The sequence below is a fragment of the Chrysochloris asiatica genome, unplaced genomic scaffold, assembly GCF_000296735.1.
Source record: "Chrysochloris asiatica unplaced genomic scaffold, ChrAsi1.0 scaffold00020, whole genome shotgun sequence".
Classification (NCBI taxonomy): domain Eukaryota; kingdom Metazoa; phylum Chordata; class Mammalia; order Afrosoricida; family Chrysochloridae; genus Chrysochloris; species Chrysochloris asiatica.
Genome location: NW_006408538.1, coordinates 28,856,872 through 28,882,503, shown reverse-complemented (window position 1 = coordinate 28,882,503; position 25,632 = coordinate 28,856,872). Strand labels below are relative to the sequence as shown.

At 46.1% G+C, this 25,632-nt stretch overlaps 1 protein-coding gene across 1 annotated transcript in view; it reads right to left on the bottom strand.

Annotated features, from left to right (window-relative positions):
• Positions 1-5,427: 5,427 nt before the first annotated feature.
• Positions 5,428-25,632, bottom strand: part of TMEM72 (transmembrane protein 72) — a 35,743-nt gene continuing 15,538 nt past the window's right edge. The window contains exons 2-5 of the mRNA XM_006837447.1: positions 14,192-14,258; positions 8,736-8,807; positions 7,182-7,321; positions 5,428-5,906 (exon numbers count right to left, since the gene is read on the bottom strand). Coding sequence (XP_006837510.1) covers positions 5,428-5,906; positions 7,182-7,321; positions 8,736-8,807; positions 14,192-14,258 — 758 coding nt within the window. The remainder of the gene's footprint in view (positions 5,907-7,181; positions 7,322-8,735; positions 8,808-14,191; positions 14,259-25,632) is intronic.

Below are 25,632 nucleotides of genomic sequence, written 5' to 3'. Positions count from 1 at the left end.
CATGCTCAAATCACTAGTTACTAAAGAAATGTAAATCAAAACCACAATGAGACAGCATTTCACACTCATTAGGATGATTATGGAGTCCTGGTGTGGCGCAGGATAGGCCCTAGACCACAGATTCAGTTTGAATCGGTGGGTCTGTGATTCACCAGCTGCTCCTTGGACTCTGGTGTAGTGATCACCTGAGGCTTTCTGTTCCTTGGCAACCATGTACAGGGTTGCCATGAGTCATAGCTGACTCATAGCACTGAACAACAACTGAACAGGATGATTATGCAAGAACCCTGGTGGTGCAGTGGGTTAAATGTTGGGTTGCTAAAAAAAGTTTGGTGATTTGAAGCCCCTAGCTGCTCTGTGGGAGAAAGATGAGGAAGGCTGCTTCTGTAAAGGTCTACAGCCTTGGGAACCGTATGGGGGTTCTCCTCTGTTTCATAGGATCATTAGGGGTTGGAATCAACTTGACCACAATGGAGGGTCGGATGACAATGATAAAGAAGACAGACACACAACTGTCACTCATGTTGGGAATATGAAGTGGTACATCCCTTTGCATATTTTGCAATGTAGAGTTAACATGTGGTCCAGCATTTAAACTCCTAGGAAAATATCTAAGAGAGATGCAAACATATATCCACCCAAAAACTTGTATGTGAATATTCATAGCAGTATTATTCATAATAGTTGCATGGTAGAAACAACCTCAGTAAAGATAGGTAAAGACGCAGGAAGGTATGCATGGGGTAAAGGGGACAGAGGTAAATAAAGATAAAGACACAACCTTGAAACACCACTGTCCTGTGTGTAGATACATGGATTGAGACATAGGTTGAATGGGTAAGGGAAGAAGAGCGGGATATATATATGTTATTGTTGTTGTTAAGTGCCATCGAGTCGATCCGGACCCATAGAGACCCGGTATAAGGTTTCCAAGGTGAGCTTGAACTGCTGACCCTGAGGTTCAAACTGACTTTGTTGAAGCCCACAGTGCTACACTAGAACTCTGGGATATATATGTGTGTATATGTGTGTGTGAGTGTGTTGTTGTTAAGTGCTGTCGAGTTGGTTCCAACCCATAGCTACCCTTTATAGCATTTCCGAGGAGCAGCGGTGAGCTTGAACCACCAACCTTGCAGATCAAACTGACTTTGCAGTTCAGCACATTAACCCACAGTACCACATCAAGACATATTTATATATCCCACAAATAAAGAGACTTCAAAAGAGGATATTTGTACATGGGTATTTACCCTTCCTGCAAGCACAACTATGAATGAGGTGGAACATACAACAGGCAAAAGGATGAAAACTCCCTAGATATTATCAAACATTTTAAGGCAATGAGTTGATGGGCCAGGGGCTCTGGGCCATGGAGTCACAGGGTTAATTGGCACAGCATAGTCCACAAAGACAATGTTCTACATCCTGCTTGGGTGAGCAGCGTCTGGGATCTCGAAAGCTCCTGAGTGGCCCTCTAAGGTTCAGCTATTTGTTTCTGCAGAAGAAAGACGAGTGATAAGAATTGAAGAGGTTTATATTTAAATAGTCTAATGGACTAATGGAACATGTGAACACATTCAGTCTCCACCACTCTGAAACCAGAAGAACTAAATGGTGCCCGGCTACCACGACTAACTGTTAGAGAGTCCAGATAAGAGTGGGAGAAAAATGTGCACAAAATTAAAAATATTAAGAAAAAAAAGAGGCTGGGTCTACAGGTCAGAAAGAGACTGCAGGCAACTGAGACTGTGGCCCTCCACCACACTTCAGCTCTGAAAAGGAACTCACCCTTGTGGCCCAATTTTCAACTAAGCAATAGATATGTTTCTAGAATGGGAGCAGGGCCTGCAACAGCACTGGCAAAGTGTGCTTACCATGGAATGATCAATCGTTCAAAATCAAAAGGGCTGCCTTTTCCCGGATGACAAAGCTGAGAAGGGATAGGAAAATGGGTGGAACCACAGGGAGAAAGCGGTATAACTGTTATTGCATAGAGGAGATTGTAATCATTGAGATAAAATCAAGTGTTTGATTTGTTGAATGTAAAGTTGATGATCTTGTCTATAAACCTTTATGCAATAATAATTAAAAAAAAAAAATTGACATGTAGTCACAAAAGACCATGTACTGTGTCATCCTATTTATATGAAAAACTGTTGTTGTTATGTGCCGTGGAGTCAGTTCCGATTCACAGCAACCCTGTACAGGGTTTCCAAAGCTTTAAATCTTTACGGGAGCAGAAAGCCTCATCTTTCTCCGATGGAACAGCTGGTAGTTTTGAACTGCTGACCTTAAGCCCGATTCATAACCACTATGCTACCAGAGCTCCTTTATATAAAAAACTAGAATTGGTAAAACTTTTAAGACAGGAAGATTAGTGACTACTTAGGGAAGGGAGTGGGGCATGGAGTAACTGCTGATGGAGATGAGCTAGTTACAATGTGATGAATTTAGATTGGAGTGAGGTTGTACGTCTCAATGAAAATAGTAAAAACCATTCAACTGTTTACTTTAAAGGAATAACTTTTATGGTATATAAGTTATATCAAAATAAAGACATTGAAAGCATTAAACAAAAATTAGAGAGGACACATGGGTGACCACCAGAGCCTGCCTTCTCTTGATGAGGGGGATAGGTAGTGAGTGGTATTTTATCTAAGTCGGGGGAGGGAATGTGGTGTTGGGAGTGTGGGGGTTTGTGCTCAAACCCTAAAGTCTGGAGCTGTGTCAGAGACGGACCTTCAGAGGTGGAACACTGTGTCAGAGCTTTTGGAAATGAATTGGCCCTGCCCAGATATGTCTTGCCAGTGTTTCTCAGTGTTTCCCTCATTTTGGGGAAATAGAAATGCTCACTCACACTCTGGTGATTTGCAGTCTGAAAAGCACTCAGTGCTCTCTGCCTTATTGAGTTGTTGAGACAGAAGTGCCGCCCTGCCCATTTACTGGTACTTCTTTCTCACAGAGCAGTCCATGAGCTGAGCCCAGGTCCCTGCCTCTGGCCCAGTGCTCTTTCCCGCTCTAGTTTCTGTTGTGAAAGTGAGGCAGGCCACAACCAGGTGAGCAAGGACAAGGACCATCACATACCTGCTTGACAGGGATGCCACTGGGGAAGCATATGGTTATCTAGGGTCCTGGACTGGGAATAAAATAGAGATGGGAGGTGCTTCTCTGCTTCTGAGGAAGGTACTCTTCTAGCCTGGCTCTCTGGCAGGGTCAGAGCCAGGCTCTGTCTAATGAGCTCATCCAAGCCTTTTCCAGGCAGCAGTGAAATGGTGTGAAGAGTCCCTGGGTGGCTCAAATGGCATTTGACAATTAACTGAAAGACTCAGTTCAAACTCACCCAGAAGTACCTTGGAAGAAAGGCCTGGCAATCTATTTTCAAAAGGTCACAGCTTTAAAAACTTATGGAGCAGCTCTGAACACATGGGATCACCATAAATTGGAGTTGATTTGGCAGCAGCTGGTAAAAATGTTTGAAAGGCCTCCTTTGCCAAACCAGTTAAATTCCTCACACTCTGTTATTCCTCACACCATTAATGTGGTGCACCCAGGTGTGTGTCTCTCTTTTCACTGATGACAGGGACCAGGAGCCGAGATGTCTAAGAATCAGGACCTCATGTACTTTGTCACCTGGAATTGCCAGCATGCACCTCACCTCTAGGACACGTGGGAAACAATGCTCCTGTGATTTACAAATGTGCTTGTCAAATGGGCTCTGATAGATCTCTGGAGAGAAGGTCACCAAGCTGCACTGACTCTGAGGATGGAGTCATTCTGGTCAGCGGGAGCACCAGGTTCCCAGATGCCTACAATGCCTTTGCTGTAAGGGTTTCTGTAGCCTTTATATTCCCCTTCTTCACATGACAGATGGCAAGACACTTGGTTCTTACCCACCTGAGCTCCTTCTGTGAAGAGAGGGGCCTGTCCAGGACACCTGGCCCATTAGGAACTGGGTACACTCCCACCTTCTCATAATGCATATTATTCCATCTCACTGCCTGTGGTCTCTGAGGCCCTGGAGTACCCTCCTCTGCTGCTCCCACAATCAAAGATTTACAGGGATGCATTTATTTGCCTTTTCTCACTGGATTTTAGGGAAGAACTGGGTCATTACAGAAAAGGGTTCTGCTTATCTGGAACACCTTCTGCGTGGAGACACCCACCAGATGTTAGCTTTTTTTTGGTGGCTGTTCTTTCCACATGCAAGATAACCTGTAAGACCTATAGAAAAGTCTACAAGAACACAGCATTCTTATCTGGACCTTAAAGTATGTACTCTAGGCCTTCCTGGTATTTGCTTACACACAAGGTCATGTGACTGCTTCTGAAGATGGCTCATTAAGTAAGATTGTCCGAAACAAATAAGGTGTTGTGCCTTGCAAAAACATGAACCGAAGTATAAATTTTTACAAGTAAATCGATCGCAACTTCCTTTATTTGGGAATATCTGATTCATTTTTCTTTCTTTCTTTCTTTTTTCCATTATGGGTTGACTGCCACGCCTCTGTAGTCTCAAGGTAGAGCTTGGCTACCAGCTTGCTTTCTTCCTCCCTCCCTCACATTTTGGAAAAAAACCCAACAAAACTAAACATGTATCTGCTGTTTCTCCTAGGCCCCTAATCATGGCAGAGCCTCTTCTCCGAGCTGTTTGCAGAGCTGGATGTTTAGTACCGTAACTTTTCAATCTGGTCTCCTCTATGTCATCTACTTGGAATCTTGAAAATGTCCCTGTGATGAGGAAACACAGAGCCTCTGTGCAACTTCTAGAATGAAGTTAGCTCACTGGACTGGCCTTCCCGTCTCCCGCACAGACCAGCATTGTTTCCTGAATGTCTCAGAAACATTTCCTGCTGCCCACTGCTTGACTCTGCTCTTACCACTCAAGGGTGGTTTGTAACCTCCCCTCCCCTCCTGGAGCAATCTCAGCTGGGAACTGTGTGGTTCAGTATCAACTGCCTTTGAGGCGCTTAAATTGCTGATGTATTTCCGGAGGTGGAACACCGCGCCAGACATGGGATGGATGGTAGTAGGTCTTGGTGCGTGAAGGGAATCCCAGCGGTGCCTACCAGGCCTAACTGAACTGTCCCTTCTACGCCTGAGGAGGTGGCCTCTGCAGACTTGTGTGAAGTGGGTGTCATGGCTTCTTTCTAAACAGTGTAAGCATTTCCATACTCTTTGGCCAGGAAGGAGGAACCTGTGCTAGCCTGAGGCAAGGAGAGTCTCACTTGTGCCTCACAGGGGTCCTCTGAAGGACACACCTCTGATGTTGTAGAGGCCCAGCCCAGGTGGAGATGTCTGGCCATCCATTCCAGAGGCAACCCATGAAGATTCCGTGCTTCCGGTGTGATCTCTCTATTAGGAATTGCAGGCAGGACCACTGTTCTGTGGAGACGCCTCCTCGTCAGTACCCCGTGGAGAACAAGTGGGTCAGAAGAGACCTGTGGCTGTTAGTGAAGACATAAAGACTGGGACTTGGGGCGGGGGTATGATGGGAGTTGTGTCTGAGGTGGTCTCTTCTGGATCACTGTCCCCATCATCCAGGTCCTCAGCAAGTGATGGGATGATCTTCACCACATTCTCCTCAAAGTGCACCTGCTTCTTCTTGGCCAGTGTGTCCGTGGGCTTCAGGGTCAGCTCCATTAGGGTGTTTGGGGGCTGACAGGAACTGGGTTTCTTGGTGCCCTTCAAGATGCTCTTCATGTGGATGAAGAGGGAGCCCCGTCCCTCCTTAAAGGCCCCATGGAAAGTATAGGTTTGCTCAGTGTCCCCAGAACCAGTGGTGCTCACAGCACTGCTGGAGGGGTCAGTGTAGTGCTCGGGGGAGGGGAGCCCTTGGGAGGCTGCTCTGCTCTTCTTCCGCTTGCTCAGTAAGAAGTACGCCAGGCCAGTGATGATGAGCATGGAGCCTGGAAAAGAGTTGGGAGGTCAGAGGTGCTGGATGTGTTGCAGGGAGACTCAAAGGCCACCCAAACCACCTTTTCAAAGGACCACTGCAGAGCCCCCAGCCCAGCCCTCATGACACACAAACACATACACACATGTCAGCCTCAGGGACAAGGTCTGTCTTCAGGCCTGTGAATAGCACAGTGTCCATTTGCCAGGGAGGCTAGAACCCAGATTAGAAATCTGCCAGACCCTGAACCCCTCTATCTGAGGGGCCTCTTTGCTGACTATGTTCCTGCTGCTGCTGCCTGGCCTCCCATGATGCACTTATTGCCTCCCTCTCAGGAGAGCTTACTGCTTTGAACCTGGGGTGCTGTCCTTGATCCTGGGTCCTCTTTTGATTGTTGGGCCCATTGCTAGGCTGGGCTTTCTTTCAGTCCCAGAAATGGGCTGAGCCCTCCCTTCCTCTTCCTCTAGACTTTTGGGTGTGCTAGCATGGTATTGCCCTTTCCTGTGGACCCATTTCAGGACTACGCTGCTATCCATCTCCCACATCAGACTTGCCCCATCTCAGAAGGAAAGAGAGGAAGGGGTTGTGCTATCTGCCAGGGCCACAACCTCTTGCATATCCCCAAGAAGCAGAGGTGGTGATTCATTCTGACCATGACCACTGAGTCCTTCTCAGGCGTCCACCTGGAGGATGTGCACAGAGGAAGGAGCCTGAAGAGACCGTGCTCATGCCCCTCCACCCAGAACATCTCAGGAAGGGGGAGAATGGCTGCCCTTCAACTCACTCTCCCTGGGCAGTTGGCCTCATGGCACTGTAGATGGGCAGTGGAAGAGGGGTACGTTCTAACAGAGAGGAGAGGAGGGAACCAGAAGAAAAGGTCATGGACAAAAACAAAGCCATGGGAACACTGAGTCCTGGGGTGTGGGGGACTCTTGGGGTCTATGAGGGAAGTAGGGTGTAGAGGGTGAGGTCTTTGGGGATCAGTCATGGGGTACCTGTACAGGCAGGCTGAGGAGTTTGGGTTTTAATTGGTAGGCACTGGGGAGACTGAGGAACCCCTCTCAAACCCTCTGCAAACTCTGATCATAGTGTGACTGTGAGGAATGTCCCCCAAGTGGACACAGCGTCATACACCTCCACAAAGGATGATCCTTCTTGTGGTGTCCCTGCCACTTGGTCAGGTTGGAGGGTACCTGATGGCTCCTTGTCTCCATGTTCAAGACCAGGGAACTTAGACCAGAGTTGTCCACTCAGGCTTCCTGCCTCCATGACCTTCCAGTGTCCATACCTGGGATGGTTACATGCCAGACTAGGACTGGGTGGAGGAAGCAGGCCACAGACAGCAGCAGGTAGGCCAGGAACTTCTGGAAGCAGCCCAACCAGCAGGCCTTCTCCCTTACCCTGTAGGCCAGGGAGCCTGGCTGACACCTGAGGAAGGAAGTTCCAGGGTTAACTTCCAGTTGGCATTTTCAGAAACGTCCTAAGATACCAGAGACTGCTTCTGCCCCCAGCTCAGCTCCGGCTCCCCAAGGAGGCTGTGAGTGGCTGGGGCTGAGCTCCGCCGTGGTGATACCCTCTTAGGTGGCTCCCAGGGCTGGAGTTGTGGTTATCACAATGGATACCATAGCTAGGGGTCTAGGGGTCTAGGGGTCTAGCCTGAACTCCTCCAGAGGAAGCATGCGTTCCTGAAAGCCCACCTGATCTAGGAGGAAGGAAGGTGAATGTTCTCGTACCTGCCCTAGACAGTGGACAGGAGAATGGGATCAGGCTCATCTTGGACCCTGCCGTGGAGTGAGATGGTATGGAGTATAGCAATCAGTAGGAAATACGCCAGACCAGTGATGATGTGCAAGGTATTCAGGAGTCCTACACTGGGAGGGGTGCAGTCTAGGAGAGGTGCTTACTAGGTGGGTGAGCAGGGGGCTGAGACCCAGCCTTGTCTCCAGCCTGGGATCACGGCTCTCTAACTGGCTCCAAGACCTGACAGCAAGTAGGTTTCTGGAGGGTGGGCCTCCTCTGTACTATCCTAAAGGCGGCACCCTGGCTTTGTCAGGCTAACTTTGCAGAGGGTGCTGGAGGTGAGCAGGTTAACAGGGAGCTCAGAAGCCTCAGGCAAGGGCTGTTTCACACCTTGTTTCACACCTTGTCACAAGTCAGCACCAACTGGTCAGATTTCAGATTGGAGTACAAGGACTCCTTCCTCTCCATGCCCTTGGGAGGACACATGGACTCCTTGGCAAAAGCAGGCAGGCAAAAGAGATGGGAGAGGCTTTTGCCTCAGGGCTAGTGTTCTTGGAAGCTAGGACAGCTGGGTTTGAGGCCTGGCTCTCTCGCCCACCACCTGGTAATATTCTGTGTAGCTTCCAAGAACCCTTGGCAACAATGATGATAGAGTCCATTTATTTTGCTTGGTTATGTGGCAGGTTTGGGGCCTCCATCGTATGAAAGATGGGCACTCCTATCCTTGAATGAGGCATGGAGTTGCAATTCCTGAACTTTTGTGGCACTTGCAGGTGACAGCAACCCAGCTCTTCTCACCCTAGCCAGGCCCTCTGTGGGCTCCTTCCCTTGCTTGTAGATGGCAGGCATTGGGCTCAGTAACTGGCTGGTTTTTTGGTGGGCATTGGGCTTATACCAGGGACTGAGAATGGAAGCAGGTCCCGAGCAAAGATGTCAGTTGGGAAGTTGGGACAGAGTTGACCTGGCTTACTCTGACAGCAAATCTGTGGGTCAGGAAGGGGACACTGGTGTCAGAACAGGATGTTGCCTGGACCAAAGTCTCATAGGCTTACCTCCATCTGGGGGTGGGTGATGGAGGAGAAACTGCTCTGGGAGAACTTACTGGAAGCAGGTGGCGAGAAGCTGAGCCATGAAGTAGGCACCTTCACACACAGAGATGGCGGCTCCTGTAAACCTGAGGGTACAAACAGGTGAAGGAAACTTGGATATCCTTTGGACCCTCACATAGCTGTCTCCTTACAGCTTTCTTGGCTTCCTGGCATCTGCATCCAACTACTAACACGATTTCTTAGTATGGGGTCCTCCTCCATCCAGCACCAGGTCCCAGGCTGGGTGCAATGTGGAGGGGAAGGGTACGAGGCTCAGAGATAGATCAGGAGGAAGTTTCTGTTGACTAGGGGAGACCACCCTGACCCTGGCAGGGCACATCCCTCTGCCTTTTGGGTACCAGGACTGACCTGCTGCCTGCTTATGCAAACCTTAAAGCTGCTTTATACTTCTAGCCCTTTTCTTCCTCTTTATCATAATTCAAACCAATGAGAATTATGGCCTAGACAAGTTGACACACATGTTGGAGAGACACGATTCAATCCATGGCATCGTCTTCTTGCTCTCGTCTGCCTGGTGTCCTCCCATTCCCTGTGTTGTTCAATATAACCAGAGTTCACCAGACTGTGAACTCCTATAGGGAGCTCCCCTTGCAGCCAGGCCCAGCTCCGTGGTTGTGCATTGTAGTGAAGAGAGTCATGAGGGTAGATGTCGCTCAGAAATGCTCAGGCTGGGACAAGGTTACTCAGACAAGAGCAGGATTTCCCAGGGCCATGGACATCTACTGCTGTCTCTGTGACCATTTAGTACTTAATTTTCTACTTTCTGCCACTGTCTGTATGCATCCCAGTGTGTGTCAAATTCGTATTTGCTTAAATTCTTATTCTTAGCTGCCATTGAGTCACGCACATTGAAACAAAACTGCCTGGTCCTGAGGGATGGTGGTCCATAGGGTTTTTATTGGATGATTTTCAAAAGTCGATTCTCAGGTCTTTCTTCTTAGTTCATCTTAGTCTAGAAGCTTTACTTACACCTATTCAGCTATGTGCAAGCTTTCCCCAATGGATGTGTGGTGGCTATGCATGACAAGCATTGGCCGGTTCTCCCACATGGAAGGCAAGGATTTTACCACTGAACCAGTGCCTCTGAGTTCTTACCCCTCAGCTGGACATAAGATAATTGTGGTTGTTAAGTGCTGTCGAGTTGGTTCCTACTCATAGTGACCCTGTCTAGGGTTTCAAAGAAGCAGCTCGTGGTTTTGAACTGCCGACCTTGTGGTTAGCAGTCCAGTGCTTATGCTACAGCGCTATCAGGACTTGAAAACTGAGAATAACGAATCCCTTGTGATGCAGTCGTAAAGTGTTTGCTAACTAAATACCTGGCATTTTAAGACCACAAGCCACTCTGCAGAAGTAAAGACTTAAAACTATCCCTCTAAAGATCACAACCTACGAAATCCTAGTGGGAAATTCTATTTGCTGTGGGTTGAAACACTGGCCTGCAATGTCAGTTTAAACCACAAGGTTGGCAGTTCAAGCTCACCAGTCACTCCTTGTAAAACCCTATACAGGGTCGTTATGGGTCGGAACCTACTTGACAGCACTTAACAACTTGCTGGCATACAACACTCTTTATACAATGAGTACTATGTGCCAAGGATGGCTTTAAGGGATTTAAAAATATCAACTCAGTTAATTCTTGCTGGTGGTGGTGATGTTCTGTGGGGTCGGTTCCAACTTAGAGCGACCCTGCATAGGGTTTTCAAGGCTGTAAAGCTTTACAGGAGCAGAAAGCCTTGTCTTTCTTCCATGGAAAAGCTGGTAGTTTCGAACTGCTGACCTTGAGGTTAGCAGCCCCGACTTGTAGCCACTACACTACCAAAGCTCCTTAATTAATCCTTAACAACAGTCCTGGTATGACGCAGTATGATAAACAACTAGACCACCAGGTCGATTTGAACGGCAAGGTCAGAGGTTCAAATACACCTGCTACTCCTTGAAAACCCTCTTATGAGTTGGGACCGACTTGATGGCACTTAACAACAACAATCCTTGTAACAATTTTGTGAGTAGCACAATTACCCCCATTTTACAGTGGAAACCTTAGACACAGAGACATTAAATCTCTTGCCTATAGTCACAACTGAGCAGGAGCACAACCAGCATTTTTATCTAGCACTTGGGCTCCAGATCTGTGTGTCCACCAGGTGCACAAAGCTGTGTGCTTTATAAATCAATTGGCATTACCTTTTTCTAGGTTTGGGGACAGAAGCAGAAATTGAGCTGGGGAAATCAAAAGGCTCATTCAGATGTCCGTCTGGCGCTACAGCTTCTGTGCCCCCTGGGGCTCGGGGAATCCAGGTGTTCCCAATAGACAAACAAGTACAAGCACAGGCCCTGCCTTGGTAAGCTCCATGCTCGTATCCACTGGGTTGACTCATCCTTTCCATTGCTTGCAGGTGAGTTTGAAGAAGGCCATGAAGGCCTTATTGGAAGAAAGCAGGAAACAGAAAAGAAGGAAGTATAGAAAGCAGAAGTAGAGATGAAAACAGGGAAAGGCAATTAAAATTCACTCCGGTGGTGCTTTTCTTGGCCCTGGACCGGCATGGTGCCGGGGATGTTTGTTCAGGGAGATGTGCTGCCAATGATTTGGCCAGAGCACCCAGGGGAGATGATGTGTGTTGTGGGGAAGGTTGGGCAGCATTAGAAGAGTGAAATGAGAAAGGCTGGTGTTTAGATGGACTTTGAAGAATGAGTGGGGTAGTCAGTGGACAGGGAGTGGTCAGTGGGTGCCTACCCCAGAGGGGACTGTAGAGAAGATCATTGCTGGAGATGGTGAGGGGTAGGCGATCCAAGACTGGAAATATTGTCATGTGGGACTGGACCATAGAGTGACCAGATTGACGTAATGACTCCTCTGTCTCCTCAAGAAAGGGGCAGAACACTCAGGAAGAAGAAGGGCCTTGGGCAGAAAGTATTCTGCATTAACTCCTCAGGGGACCTACTTGTTACACTAGGATAATAACTCATCACCTCTTAGCCAACATAATGTTTGGGAGTATATTAGCAATCATGTGGAAAGGAGGAAGGCTCTGGACTGCTTCCAGACACTAGGGAGACAGTGGACAGGGAGTGGGGACAGGGGAACGAGGCCAAGAAGGCCAGAGTGAGGAGGGATTTCTTCCATCCAGCAGAACTCCAAGACTTGGGACAGGTTTCCCACGGTGGAATTAGAGAAGTGGATGTGGGGCCTTGTAAACTCATTGCCATTTAGTGGATTCTGACTCAGAGATCCTGTCAGACAATGCAGAAATGCTCCATAGGGTTATCATTTATCTATAGGGTTACTCTTAGTCGGAACCTACTCGATGGCACTGAACAACAGCAACAACAATCTTTTTGGAAGCCAATTTCCACGTCTTTCTTTCTTGGAGTGACTGGGCAGGTTCAAACAGCTGACCTCTCATTTAGTAGCTTGGCTGCTGTGCCACCAGGGCTGCCGAAATACACTCGGCAGAATCAGCAGTGTGAGCAAAGCCTTAGATACCACGTGATGTGGGTGTTTGATAGAAGGGTCAAGAGCAGGAGCTGACAGAGGAGTGTGGGCCAGAGACAGTGGGGGCCCCTGAAGATTATGAGAGATCAGAATTTCTAGAAGGTGAGTTTTGTGGCTTCCTGGTCTGTCAGTTTGTTATAATGTGGAAGCTTCATGTCCCTATAGTATTGGAAGCTATGCCACTAGTTTTTCAAACCCCAGCAAGGTCACCCATGATGGACAGGCTTCAGTGGAGCTTCCAGACTAAGAAAGACTAGGAAGAAAGGCCTGGCGATCTACTTCTGAATATTAGCCAATGAAAACTTCTACGGATCACCTCAGAATATTGTCTGATACAGGCATATCATCAAGAAAGATCAACTGCTAGAAAAGGACATCATGTTTGGTAAAGTAGCGGGCAAAGGAAAATGAGGGGAAGCCTTCATGAGATGCATTGACACATTATCTTCAACCATGGACTCAATGAAGACAACACAGGAGAGGGCAATGTTTCACCCTATTAGACACAGAGTCCCACAACCTGGTGGCCACTTGATAGCCAATAACAACAACATTCTCCAGCAGTGTGGAAAGTCGTTAGAATGGAGAAAACTGGTTGGGAAATTGTAGGTGAGATCCAGGCAAAGCAAACTGAAGAGCCGGCACGAAGGCAGGAGGGGAGGAAGGCTGCAAACTTGGGGGCTTTTGAGCATCCAGACTAGGAAGACCATGAAGAAGGAGGATGCAGAGGGTGAGAGAAGGGCAAGATGGGAGAATGCGGCTTCCTGGTACTGCAGAGATGTGTGGACCTCTCAGTACTATCCATAACAGATGAGGACTTCTACTACCTGCGTGGCCTGTCCTCACCCACCACCTTTTAGTTCAGAGGGTCTGGAGAGCATAGGCTTCATGCGTTGCCAGGAAGAAACTACTGTTAGCTGCATGGCCCTTAGGAGAGGGCAGCTGAGATGCCAGGTCAGAGTCTGCAGAGACCCAGGCTTTCCTCACTTCTGTGGGACACTCTGGCTCCTTACTACAGGGAATGTTCTGCAGGTAGAGAAGAAAAGGCCTAACTGCGGATACGAGGGATACGAGGGACCTGGTCTCAATCTGGCCTTACTGCTCATGTGCTCTGTGATGTGGTCTGAGAAGTTTTCTGAATGTTCCGATTTGTAAAATGTGGACAGCATGTACTTCTCATATGGCGGCTGTGGGGGTTAAATCATGCAATGTAATTACAATATTTAACTGTGATTGGCATGTGGTGGTGTTCTTGTTGTTAGGTGCCTTCAAGTCAGTGCATATCACAGGTTGTTAATGAGTCTTCCTCCAATCCTGATGCTAAATTCATCTTCATATAATCCAGCTTCTCAGATTATTGGCTCAGCATACAGTCTGAATAAGTAGGGTGCTTGGCATGTAGAGGAAAGCAAATATGTATTACTCTGATGTGATTTCCTTATCTCTAAACAAGAGCTCAGTTAATGTTTACTCAATAAAGAAATAATTGAAGGAATAGATGGATTGATGGATAGAATTGGGTCAAATTCATTAATGGGTGGGTTGATCTATAGGTAAAAGAATATATATGGATGGAAGGAAGGGCAAATGGATGGATGGATAAATTAATATGTAAATGTATATATGGATGATTCGATAGATAGATGGATAAATTGATGGACAATTAGCTGGATTGATGGAAAAAAGACTGGCTATATGGGTAAATGGATAGATGCATGAGTGGGCAGAGAAAGGAAAATTATTTAGAGATGATTTCACTAAAATCCAGTTCAGACCAGGGACTATTTTTGAAGACCCTTCATTCAACTCCTACCTCTGTGATCAGATGGAATTAGCAAGAGAAAGGTGTGTGTGTGTGTAGGTGGGGGTGTTCTTCTGGTCTGTTCTGAAAACTCAGATGCAGGCTGGCAGAAACAGATACCAGAGGCAGAAAGGGCACACTAGGATCATACTCACAGCAGATAGAAAGCCAGACTTGGGAACTGTCCCTGGAGGAAGGTCTCAGTGCCCACGCCGATCAGTACTAAGGGGAAGAAGAATGGGGAAATGTTCCTAGTTACTCCTTGCCACAGTATTGTCCAGGAAGTGTGCAACTTCACCTGGGGTGGGAGGTCCTATTGAAGCCTTCTGTGGACTGAGAGGCAGAGCAGGGTTTTATTTCACGTAGCACTGGAAGTGGAGGTTGGGAAGGTGCATGAGAACAGGAAGTTTGCTAGATTGATCTCTGGAAACCATTCACAGAATCCCAGAGGTCTTCTAGCCCAGAGCACAATGTCTAACAGCAGCCAGGTCCCCACCCCTCTGTTCTACACGGTCACCTCTCCCCCCTCGACTCACCTGTTATGGCTTCAAGGGTCTTTATATACCTAGTGGCCCTGCCAATGCGTGTTGAATATCTGGTCTTCAGGGACCACTTCCTCCCATCACCCTGTTCACATCCCTGTTCTCACTGTTTCCATGACTTTGCTTTCACTTGCTGAATTGGCTGCTGTATCAACATTCTTGGCTTACTGCTTTTGATAAGGTGCCGAATCCCACTGTTTCTGTGACATGCCTGAATCTCACTTCTGTAAAACATCCTGGAAGGCCCTGAAACCCACTTTTTTTATGAGATGCAGCTCAGCTTCCTTCCTTGTCTTGGTAGTTGGTGTCTTTGCCCAAACATCTGACCTTACCTTTGTCCTGGGCAAATTTCATCTTGGATCAAGGCTTTGTAGACTTACTCATGCCTGATCCTCATTTCCCAGGGTCCTCTAACTCTCAGCCTTAGCTGTGACCCTGATCAGTCCTGGTATAAACACCCACAGCCCAGACTGAGGAGAGAGCCCTAGAGGTACCCCGGGACTATCCCCAAGGTGGGCATAGACTCCCTGACCACACCTCTTTAATCCCTACGTGATCATATCTCCATGCATGGTACCTTGGCTGCGTGCCTCTGAATGACCCTTTGTTGCTCATGGCTTCCCTTCCCTGGACTCCAGAGCCTTCTCTTTCCTGGCAGAGAAGTTGCATGCTCTTCCTCACCACCTAAGTGTCCAGGAGACTCTGTTCTCAGTGCTGGTGAGGCTCTTCACCACTGCTGAGCTGCTACCTCTTGAGAAACAGGCCCTGCCCTGCACCTGTACCCATCACTTCTGGGGAGGTTTATAGAAGTAGCTCAGGAAGAAGTGGATAGAGAGATCTTAGATCTAGGAAGTGGAGTGAGGTAGGGCAATTTTCCCAGCAACAAAGGGTTCAGTGGCTCCCTTAAGTTTTAGGGACAGAGCCTGCCTTCCACCTTCCCTGGGTTCTGGCTGTTTTGCCAGCTCACACTGTGGGAGTGGCTGATCATAAATACACACCCCTCTGCAGTGTTGACATAATTAAACCGTCCAAATTCACAAAGCATTTAATTTTGATACATAGTAGTTTTCAGCATTTCTGACTCCTCACCTCAGTTTGTAATACAGGGAGTCCTAGTCTCCCTGTTATATCATTCACCAAGGAGACTGCTACAGACCAGCTGTTAGCTGAATTACTCAATTTCTGTGAGGATTCAATAAATTAATTGTTGCTAGCCATGCTGCTGCTGTTATGGGCTGTAGAGTTGGTTCTGACTCATAGCGACCCTGTGTAGGGTTTCTGAGGTTGTAAATTTCGATGGAAACAGGAAGTCTCATCTTTCTCCTGTGAAGTGGCTGGTAGGCTCAAACTGCTGGCCATGTGGTTTTCACAGTTAAGTGCTTGTCCTGTAAGGCCATCACACTCCACACCAGGCACATTAGAGGTGCTTAATAAAACTACTCCTTAATTTTGGGTGTGCAGATACAGCCAGCCTGGGGGAAGGGGTCTTCCTCTCAGGGCTAACTGCGTTGTTCTTTGCACTTCTCCAGGGCTCCATTCATATTTGTAGTCTGTAGATCTGTGCAGTCGCTGGGTGGTGCTAATGGTTTACTGGCTGGTAACCCAAAGGTTGGGTGTTCGAGTCTACCCAGTGGCATCTCAGAAAAAAAGCCTGGTAATCTGGTAGCGTAGTGGTTACGAATCAGGCTGTTAACCTCAAGGTCGGCAGTTTGAAACTACCAGCGGTTCCGTGGAAAAAAGATGAGGCTTTCTGCTCACATAAAGATTTCAGCCTTGGAAATCCTGTACAGGGTCACTATGAGTCGGAACCGACTCCACGGTACTTAACAACAACAACAATCTACTTTCAAAAAATTAATTGTTGAAAACATTACAGAGCACAGTTCTACTCTGGACGGGGTCTCATGACTTTAACTGTTTTGTTTTGTTTTAAATGGCAGGTGACCAGCAGATGGCAGTGGAGGGTCTTGGGAATGAGGCACCTTTCCTTGGTTCATACCAGTTTGGCATCTGGAAAGCTACTTTGATATCTGTGGTGTGCTTCACAGTGAAACAAGAATCAAAGGTCAAAGGAGCATTTGAGGAAGGCTCTGGAGGCACACTGGACTGACATTTAAAAAACAAATAAAAATAACAAAACACGACAGTTGGGCAAGAATCCCATTTGGGCTGGAATCTCAGTTCTGTCTGTCATCACTTCAGGAGATTCTTTAACTCACTGGATTCCATATACCTCACTGAGTTGTTGCTTGGATTTTAGAAAACAGCCCGTATGAAATGTGTGGTTTCATGTGTGATGCTGTTCTTGTTTGGTGCCATTGCATCAGTTTCAACTCATAGTGACTGTTTGCATAGCAGAATGAAACACTGTCTGGGCCTGTGCCAAGCTCATGTTTACTATGTTTGAGCATGTTCTTGCTGCTACTGTGTCAACCCATCCAGTTAAGGGTCTTCCTCTGTTATGATGACCCTCCGCCTTACATAGTAAAGGGACTGGTCCCTCCTGGCTTCCTTCTAAGGAGCATTCTGGCTGTATTTCTTCCAAGATAGAGTTGTTTGTTCTTCTGGCAGTCCATGGTGCTTCCAATATTCTTTTCCAGTACCATAATTCACATGCATCAATTCTTCTACGATCTTCCTTATTTATTGTCCAACTTTCACACGCATATGAGGTAATTGAAAGTGCCAAGGCTTGGGTTAGGCACACCTTAGACCTCAAACTGACATCTTTGCTTTTAGGCACTTTAAAGACGTCTTTTACAGCATATTTGCCCAATGCAATATGTCGTTTGATTTCTTGACTACTTCTTCCATGAGTGTTTCCTGAGGAGCCAAGCAAAATGAAGTCTTTGCCAGCTTCGGCTTCTATCCCATTTGGCATGATGTCATTTATTCACATGTTGTTGTTGTTGTTAAGTGCCATTGAGTCAGTTTTTGAGGAGTAACTGGTGGGTTTGAACTGCCAACCTTGTGGCTCAAACTGAGCTTGCAGTCCAGTGCATTATTCCACACCAGGACTCCATTTATTGGTATAGTTGTGAGGATTTTTGTTTTCTTTACATTGAGGTACAATCCATACTGAAGGCTGTAGTCTTTGATTTTCATCAGTATTTCAAGTCTTCTTCTCTTCCACCAAGCAAGGTTATGCTATCTGCACATTGCAGGTTGAGTTTAATGTTGTTAAAGCCACGGTGTAGGTTATGACTCACAGTGACCCTGTATAGGGTTTCTGAGGAGACACTGGTGAGTTTGAACTGCTGACCAAAGGTCAGTAGTCCAGTGTTTATTTTACAACAACATACCAGGATTCCTGTGTCTGATGGTAATAGATAAACAGAGGTGAATTCCTTCTCCTGAGCCGGTGGTACCCAAAGCAGTAGGATCACCCTTCCCAAACTACTGAATTAACTGTGTCCAGGCCAGAGAAGGTGGTCCTTACCTAGAGAAGAAGGTCCAGGGGAATGGGAGTAAAGAGATCTGGAGGAGTACAGAGCTTCAATCTACAAGATCCTTAAAGGGACACTTATGTGATTCTCCTGGGATGCTGTCAGATCATGTGACCCCACGCCGCCCACATCCTCCTAGTCCTGGGGCTCACGCTCTCAGGGGCTGATCATGTCAAGGTAAGATGATTTTAACAGTCATGAAATCCTTCTGCCCTCACATCTGTCTGCCTGTGAGCCTGGTCCTCTGCCAAGGTCTGCGTGCTCTGCATGGATGATGCTGGCTATCATAGGGGGAGGGTGTGACATGGGGCCAGGCCCGGGCTGGAGTCAGGTCAGGCCTGGGACTCCTCTCTGGATGGCGTTGGTCCAGTAGGAGCAATGGGGTATGGACTGAGTAAAGTACATATATGGGAAACAGAATCCTGAGCTGTAAGAAAGGTTTATATAGTGTTCTGGGTTTAAAGGGGGACCAGTCCTGGGGACTGTCAGGAAAGACTTTATCAAGAAGATTTAACCCAGGAAGTCAGGTGGGAAAGGGACATTGGACATGGAGAAGGCTCAGCATGTTTGAAAGGGGACTCCTCCATGACAGCAAGTTGTCCAGTTTGGAGCAGAGGGCACAAAGCAGGGCAGTGGGCAGTGCAGGTTGACTGCTCTGGATGCTCCTGGTCTTCAAATCCACCCACCTCCTGCCCCTAACACATTAGCAGTCACTAGATTCTTTATTGGCTCTGACTTGAGGCAGAATTCTGGTTCCAACTCCTGGTGTATAGTTTAGGTGACCCTGTCAACCTGTCTACATGGCAGGTGGGGAGTTTGGCACATGGCATGATAGACAGAAAGCTGGCTCTGTTTGGGGCCTTACCTCCCCGAGGCTCAGAGGAGAAGGCATCCCCTGTCATTGGTACTCTTTATGGGTACTGGATAGCCACAAGCAGGGGTCTGAGGTTAGGTTGAGCCCTGGGTGTGACCGTGTAGCTGCTTCTCTTTGAAGGCCGGCCGCAGCCATATATGATAGTGGTCCATATACACATCTTGCTTAGTCTACACAACATCATCAGGGGTTACCATTTCCACATTATTTATAGGAAACAGAAAGTCTCTGAGAGGTGAAATATTTTGTTCAAGGCCACACAGGCAGTCAAGGGCAGAAATAGGGAGCCAGGATCTGGCAGGTGTGGTGAAGGACTCTGGTGAAATGGTATAGGCTGGGGAGGACGTGAGCACAGGAAGGGTCCCAGGTGGGACAATGAGATCCCGCTTCTCATTGGCAGTTGCTAAGGGATTTTTGAAATGTTAGAATCAGAATGAGGCAGGAGATACCCCTTTGCTGCTTTAGGGATCATAAGCTGTGTGTCAGTTCGGAGCGTGGAGACTGCAGTCTTCTTGCCCTAGGCCCTGGGCAATGGGCCCACAACCTATAAGAAGCTCTCTTCTGAGTGTCAGAAACTGCCACAGTCTGCTACACACTACAACCCAAGATCACCTGGTCAGGGTTGTAAGTTCCTACAGACAGTATGCAGCCACATTGACATGCTTCCCTGGTGTTAGTCTATCTCTGGACAAAAAGACCAGTGTCAGAACCTGAGCAGACGATCCCAGATCCAACACTTGGTGTGGAAAAAGAGGACCTGGGCTTCTGATGTGGCACTGTATGATAAGCACTGGACTGCTAACTGCAAGATCTTCAGTTCAAACCCACCTTCTACTCTTAAGAAACCTTATACCAAATTGCTTTGAGTCGGAATCAACTTACCGGCACATAACAGCAAGTGCTCTGGGTACGACTCCTTCTTTCTGAGGTTGCCTGGAGGGCTGCAGAGACCAACCGGCCCCATGTCTCTGAAGCTCTGCCTCCACAGGGCTCTAGTTCCATGTGAGACATTCCCCACCTGGTGCCCTTTACCTGAGCTAGATACAGGGACAGAGGAGCTGACTGTGTGAAAGAGGACACACACGGGGACAAATACACTCCCAAATCAGGATTTCAAAACAATGATTCTCCTGTAAGAAAGAGTTACACCCCAACACTTTCTTGGTGTCTAGGTGTGTTGTTCTTCTTGCTGCAAGTGGGGAGGGGTTGAGATTGAGTACTACTACATGATGTTAACACTGTCAATAGTAGTGTCTTGTTTTCTTCCTTTTGTCCCTTCCCTGCTATCCTTACCTCAGAATTCCCAGTTGCCCCTCACCCTGGCTCCCCCATCCTTCATCACACGCCTACCCAAGCAGAGTCCCCCTCACTCCTCTACATCACGTCCCCAAACAGCCGAAACCACATGTCCTGGGTCAGCTCTTTGCTGTCCAGCATTTGTTGACAGACCTGGCCCTCCCTCATCTCATCCGTTCTCCTTGATCTCTATTTGCTCCTGACTGGGCAGGGTTGGTTTCAAGTGCTTTTGCCCAAACTCAGGCCCAGCACTTTTTTCTCTTTGCAAACTGTTGGTTACGCTTCAGGCTTAGCAGGTAACTACCTCTGGGCATCTTTTGAGAATTCTGAAGACTGGGTCCCAGAGTGTGGGTGAATGAGAACCTTAACTGTGTTGTCGCAGAGACAACATGAAGCTTGAATCAGAAAAGCTTAGTCCTGGCTACTAGTTAAGTAACAAAATCTCTGATTGCTTCCTCGTCTGGAAATGAGGCTGGATAATCAAGACAGGCACCAAAGGTGGGTATGGATATTCACTCAGCAAATTACAGACTGTAGTGCAAACTTAAACAATGGCTAATTATGAATCGGGCTGCTAACCTCAGGGTCATCAGTTCGAAACTACCAGCTGTTCCACGGGAGAAAGATGAGACTTTCTGTTCCTGTAAAGATTTACAGCCTCAGAAACCCTGTACAGGGTCACTATGAGTCAGACCTGACTCCACGGCACATAACAACAACAATTATTAGGAGAGGCAGGCTGTTCCCATCAATACTGTCCAGGGGGAGGAGAGAAGTTATTCTTATCTTTTCCTTCCATTAAGCCACATTTTTATTATGCTTTAAGAGCTGTTCTCTGTGCATCAATGTTGATCATTGATTTTCCTGTCTCAGGCCCCATATCCCAGAACTGGGCAGGATATAAGTAGTTTAATTCCTCAACCATCTCTACATATTTTTTGTAATGCCCACTGTGCACTCTGCTAGACACTCCAAAGGGTACAGGGAATGACTGAAAGCTGCCTGTGGTATTGATTGTTGCAGGGATGTCCCACCCACTCTGGTTTCTCACCTCAGTGCTGTATTTTCCTCAAGGATTGACTTAAGGGCTGACTGTGGCTTGTGTGGTTCTGATTCCATCAATGGATTGAACTTTGATACATTCAGTGCATGCCACTGGGTGGCAACACGAGGATAGATCACAGACGCTGCTAGGGGACACACTAACTAGATTGACATGCCAGGAATTAATCCTGGCCCTGGTTGTCTTGGGAATCAGATGAGAATTTCATACTCGCTGTTACTGAGGGCTCTTTATTCTCAAGTATGGCATATCTCCTACTGGTCTTAGAGTCTTCAAGAACTCATCAGACAAGGATGCATCAGTCTTATGACAATATGTTTGGGATGGTTCAGAAGAAGTAGTTACAGCTAGTTATAGAGGGAGTCAGGCTGGGTTCTGTAGAGAAAGCAAAATCAATGAAGCGTATATCTATATACATAAAGAGACATTTATATCAAGGAAATGGCTCACACAGTTGAGGGTCAGTTGAGTCAAGATTGGCAGGCCAGACAGCAGACAGGCTGGTGAGGCAAGTAAGATGGCAGGCTGCTGAGGACTCCCAGGATCGGCAGGCAATAAAGCAGGTCACTGGCTCAAGCCCAAAGAATCAGAGGTTGGATGACAAATCAGATGCACAATCCAGACCCAGCAGAAAGCAAGCAAGTTTTGCTCAAGTGTCCAGCAGGCCACACCCCTGAGAAAACTTCCTTTCAGTTGATTGGCTGTTCAAGCAGATCTCACCCTGGAGTTTATTATTATTGTTGTTAAGTGCTGTGAAGTCAGGTCTGACTCATAGCAACCCTGTACAGGGTTTCTGAGGAGGGGCTGATGAGTTTGTACCTCTGACCTTTTGGTTAGCAGTACAGTGCTTACCCTACAGCACCACACCAGAAGTTGATTACACTATATTAAATCTCATCGTTTGGGATTATTATGTTTTAACAGCCAAACTGTTGAAAATCCTGGTCCAGACAAATGGCACAAAACCTTAAGTATCACAGAGGTGAAAGCTAGCTTTTCATCATTTCTAAGTAGTTAGAGACAATGGATCCAGTTTCTGAGTCTACTAAGAAGATAAGATATCAGTAACAGGCTTCTGTAACTCAAGAGAGTTTTGGCAGGTTTTACCTATTACAACTGTCTATTGGGAGCAGGTTAGCTGAAACAGATGAGTAAATGTTCTGAAACACCAGACTTTTTGTAGAAAATAAGACATTCAGTTGAAGAGACTTTAGAATGACATCACTTCCAGGACCCTCTAACACCACTCAAAAGCCTGGGAGACTCCCAAAGACTATATAATCTCCCCATTCTCTACTAGATTCTCTAGCATGAGCCAGAGATTAAAATAGTTCAGTAAAGCGTTGTACTTTGTTTTGGAATTCCCTTGTAGTAGATTGCAACAGTGTCCTCAGACCTACATCCTTTTTTAAAAATGTGACTCTTCAATCACTGGAGTGGCACCATAGGATAAGTATAACTACAAATTCAGCAGTTCAAACCCACCAGTCACTCCTTGGAAATCCCTATACAGGGTCGCTATGAGTTGGAACTGACTTGAAGGCACTTAACAACAACAACAACAGTTGGGTTTCCGAGGCTGTACATCTTTATGGGAGTAGAAAGCCTCATCTTTCTCCCGCGGAACGGCTGGTAGTCTAGAACTGCTGAACTAGTTCCTCAGAAACTCTACATAGCATCCCTATGAGTCAGAACCAGCTCTCTGGCACTTAACAGCGACATGAAATCACTAAGTCAACGTTAAAATCTACTTTTCTAACTCTTGACTCTGAACTCAGCAATGTAACTATCTTTGGCCAATGGGATGTTATCAGACATAATACAAGCAGAGATTTGAAATGAGCTCCCCTACTGGGCTTGCTCCCTTTATCATCAACATATGTCTAGGCTAGTCTGCTGGACCATGAGACACAGAGAGCAGAGTCCTTTTATCATCCCAGCTAGATAAAGCAACAGATGGCTGATCACCAGTCAGGTAGACACACCTAGTCAAGCTTAGAGCTATTTACCCCACTGTCTTGTTTGTGTGGGTAATAACTTTTATTTGTGTATATCACTAAGTTTTTTCAGTGGTTTCAGAGTCATTTTGGCAATAGATAACTGATAACCTATTTTTGAAAGCAGTTTCATTGTGACATAATTAACATAAAGCACTGTGAGCAACTAAACTACAATTTTGTGACATATCTGTTTAACTGTGAAACAATCAAAATAGTAAAAATAGAGATCACCCCAAAAGTTTCCTTGTACCCATTCTTCCCCTTCTTGCCAGGAAGCTACTGATCTGTTTTCTGTCTCGAGGGACTAGTTTTCATTTTCCAGAAGTTTATATAAATGGAATCATACAGAAATACTCTTTTTTATCTGGTCCTATTCATTCAGCACAATTACTCTGTAATTCATCCAAGTTGTAGCATGAATCAATAATTCATTCCTTTTCATTGCTGGATATGCTGCAGTTGGTTTATAATTGACATGTTTATGTACATTTGAGTTATTTCAAATTTTTTGACATGATAAATAAAGTTGCTATAGACATTTGTGAACAAGTTCTTCTCTGGACATATTCTTCCTTTTTTCTTGGGCAAATACATAGGAGTGAAATATATGAATTATATTTTTGTTGTTGCTGTTAGGTGCTGTAGAGTTGGTACTGACACTTAACAATGTTATGCACAACAGAACAAAACACTGCCTGATCCTGTGCCTACCACACAATCATTGCTACACTTAAGACCACTGACAATATTCTGGTGTTCTTCATTATGTTTTAAAATTCAATATTCTGTTGCTATCTGACAGCATCCCACTGCTATTCATAAGGTTTTCAGTGACTAAATATTCAGAAGTATTCTGTCTCTTCTTCTTCCTAGTCTGTCTTAGTCTGGAAACTCATCTGAAACCTGTCCACCGTGGGGGACCCTGCTGTGAATAGTATTGCTAGGAATATTCCTGCACATGACCTGTCACACAGGTGAGAGTTTCTTCAAGCTGTATACTTAGAAGTCACCTTGATGATTCATAAAGTAAGTGAGTATTAAAATTTTCTAGATAATTCCAAATTGTTATCCTAAGTGGGTGCATTAATTATACTCCCACTGCAATGAGTAAGAGTTCCTATGACCCCACATCCTCTCTGACACTTGGTATTGATGAACTTCTTAGTTTTTAGCAATCTAAAACTAGTGGCCATCAAGTTGACTCTGACTCACGGAGACCCCATGTGTGGGGTATAGAACCATGTTCCATGGGGTTTTCAATGGCTGATTTTCCTGAAGTAGATCACTAGGCCTTTCTTCCAAGGTGCCTGTAGACAAACACAAACTGTAACCCTTTCAGTTTGCAGCTGAATACTAAACACTTTGCTCCACCCAGGAGCTTCTTTGGCAATCTAGTGAGTATAAATTGTTGTCTCATTATGGTTATAATAAACATTTCCCTGATTACTGAAGACCTAAATGTGAATCCCAGAATTATAAAGGCCATCAATGAAAAAACAGGGACAAATGTAAGAATTCTAACACAGGGCACACACAGACTACCAAACATTTTGAAAAGTACACAAACAAAAGTAGACAAAATGGATCAATGGGACATACTAAAAATAAAAAACTTATGCACATCAAAAGTCTTCATCAAAAAAGAAAAAAAGAGGACCCAAGAATGGGAAAATTTTTTTTACAATGACACATCAGATAAGGGACTAATTTCCAAAATATATAGGAACCTACAACACCTCTACAAGAAAAAGACAAATAACCCAATTAAAAAATGGGCACAGGATATGAATAGACACTTCACCAAGGAGGAGATCTGGGCAGCCAACAAACATGAAGAAATGTTCATGATCACTAGTTATTAGAGAGATGCAAATCAAAACAACAATGAGATATCATCTCACACCAGCAATAATAGCAAAGATCAAAAAAGTAGAGGACAATAAATATTGGTGATGATGTGGAGAGACTGGGACCCTCCTACATTACTGGTAGGACTTCAAAATGATCCAACCACTCTGGAAAGCAATATGGTGCTTCCTCAGAAAGTTGGAAATAGATCCGGCAATTCCTCTAGTTGGCATTTATCCACAAGAAATATGAGCCATAACATGAGTAGAAATATGCACACCAACGTTCATAGCAGCACTATTTACAATACCAAAAAGATGGAGACAGCCTAAGTGCCCATCAATGTAAGAATGGATAAAGAAACTTTGGTACGTACACACTATCCTGAAGAATAACAAGGAAGCTTCAAGCTACTGTGTAACATGGATGAAACTTGAGGACATTATGCTGAGTGAAATCATTCAGTCACAAAAGGAGAAATATTGCATAGGACCATTATTGTAAAAGATTTAAAAAAAGCACCCACA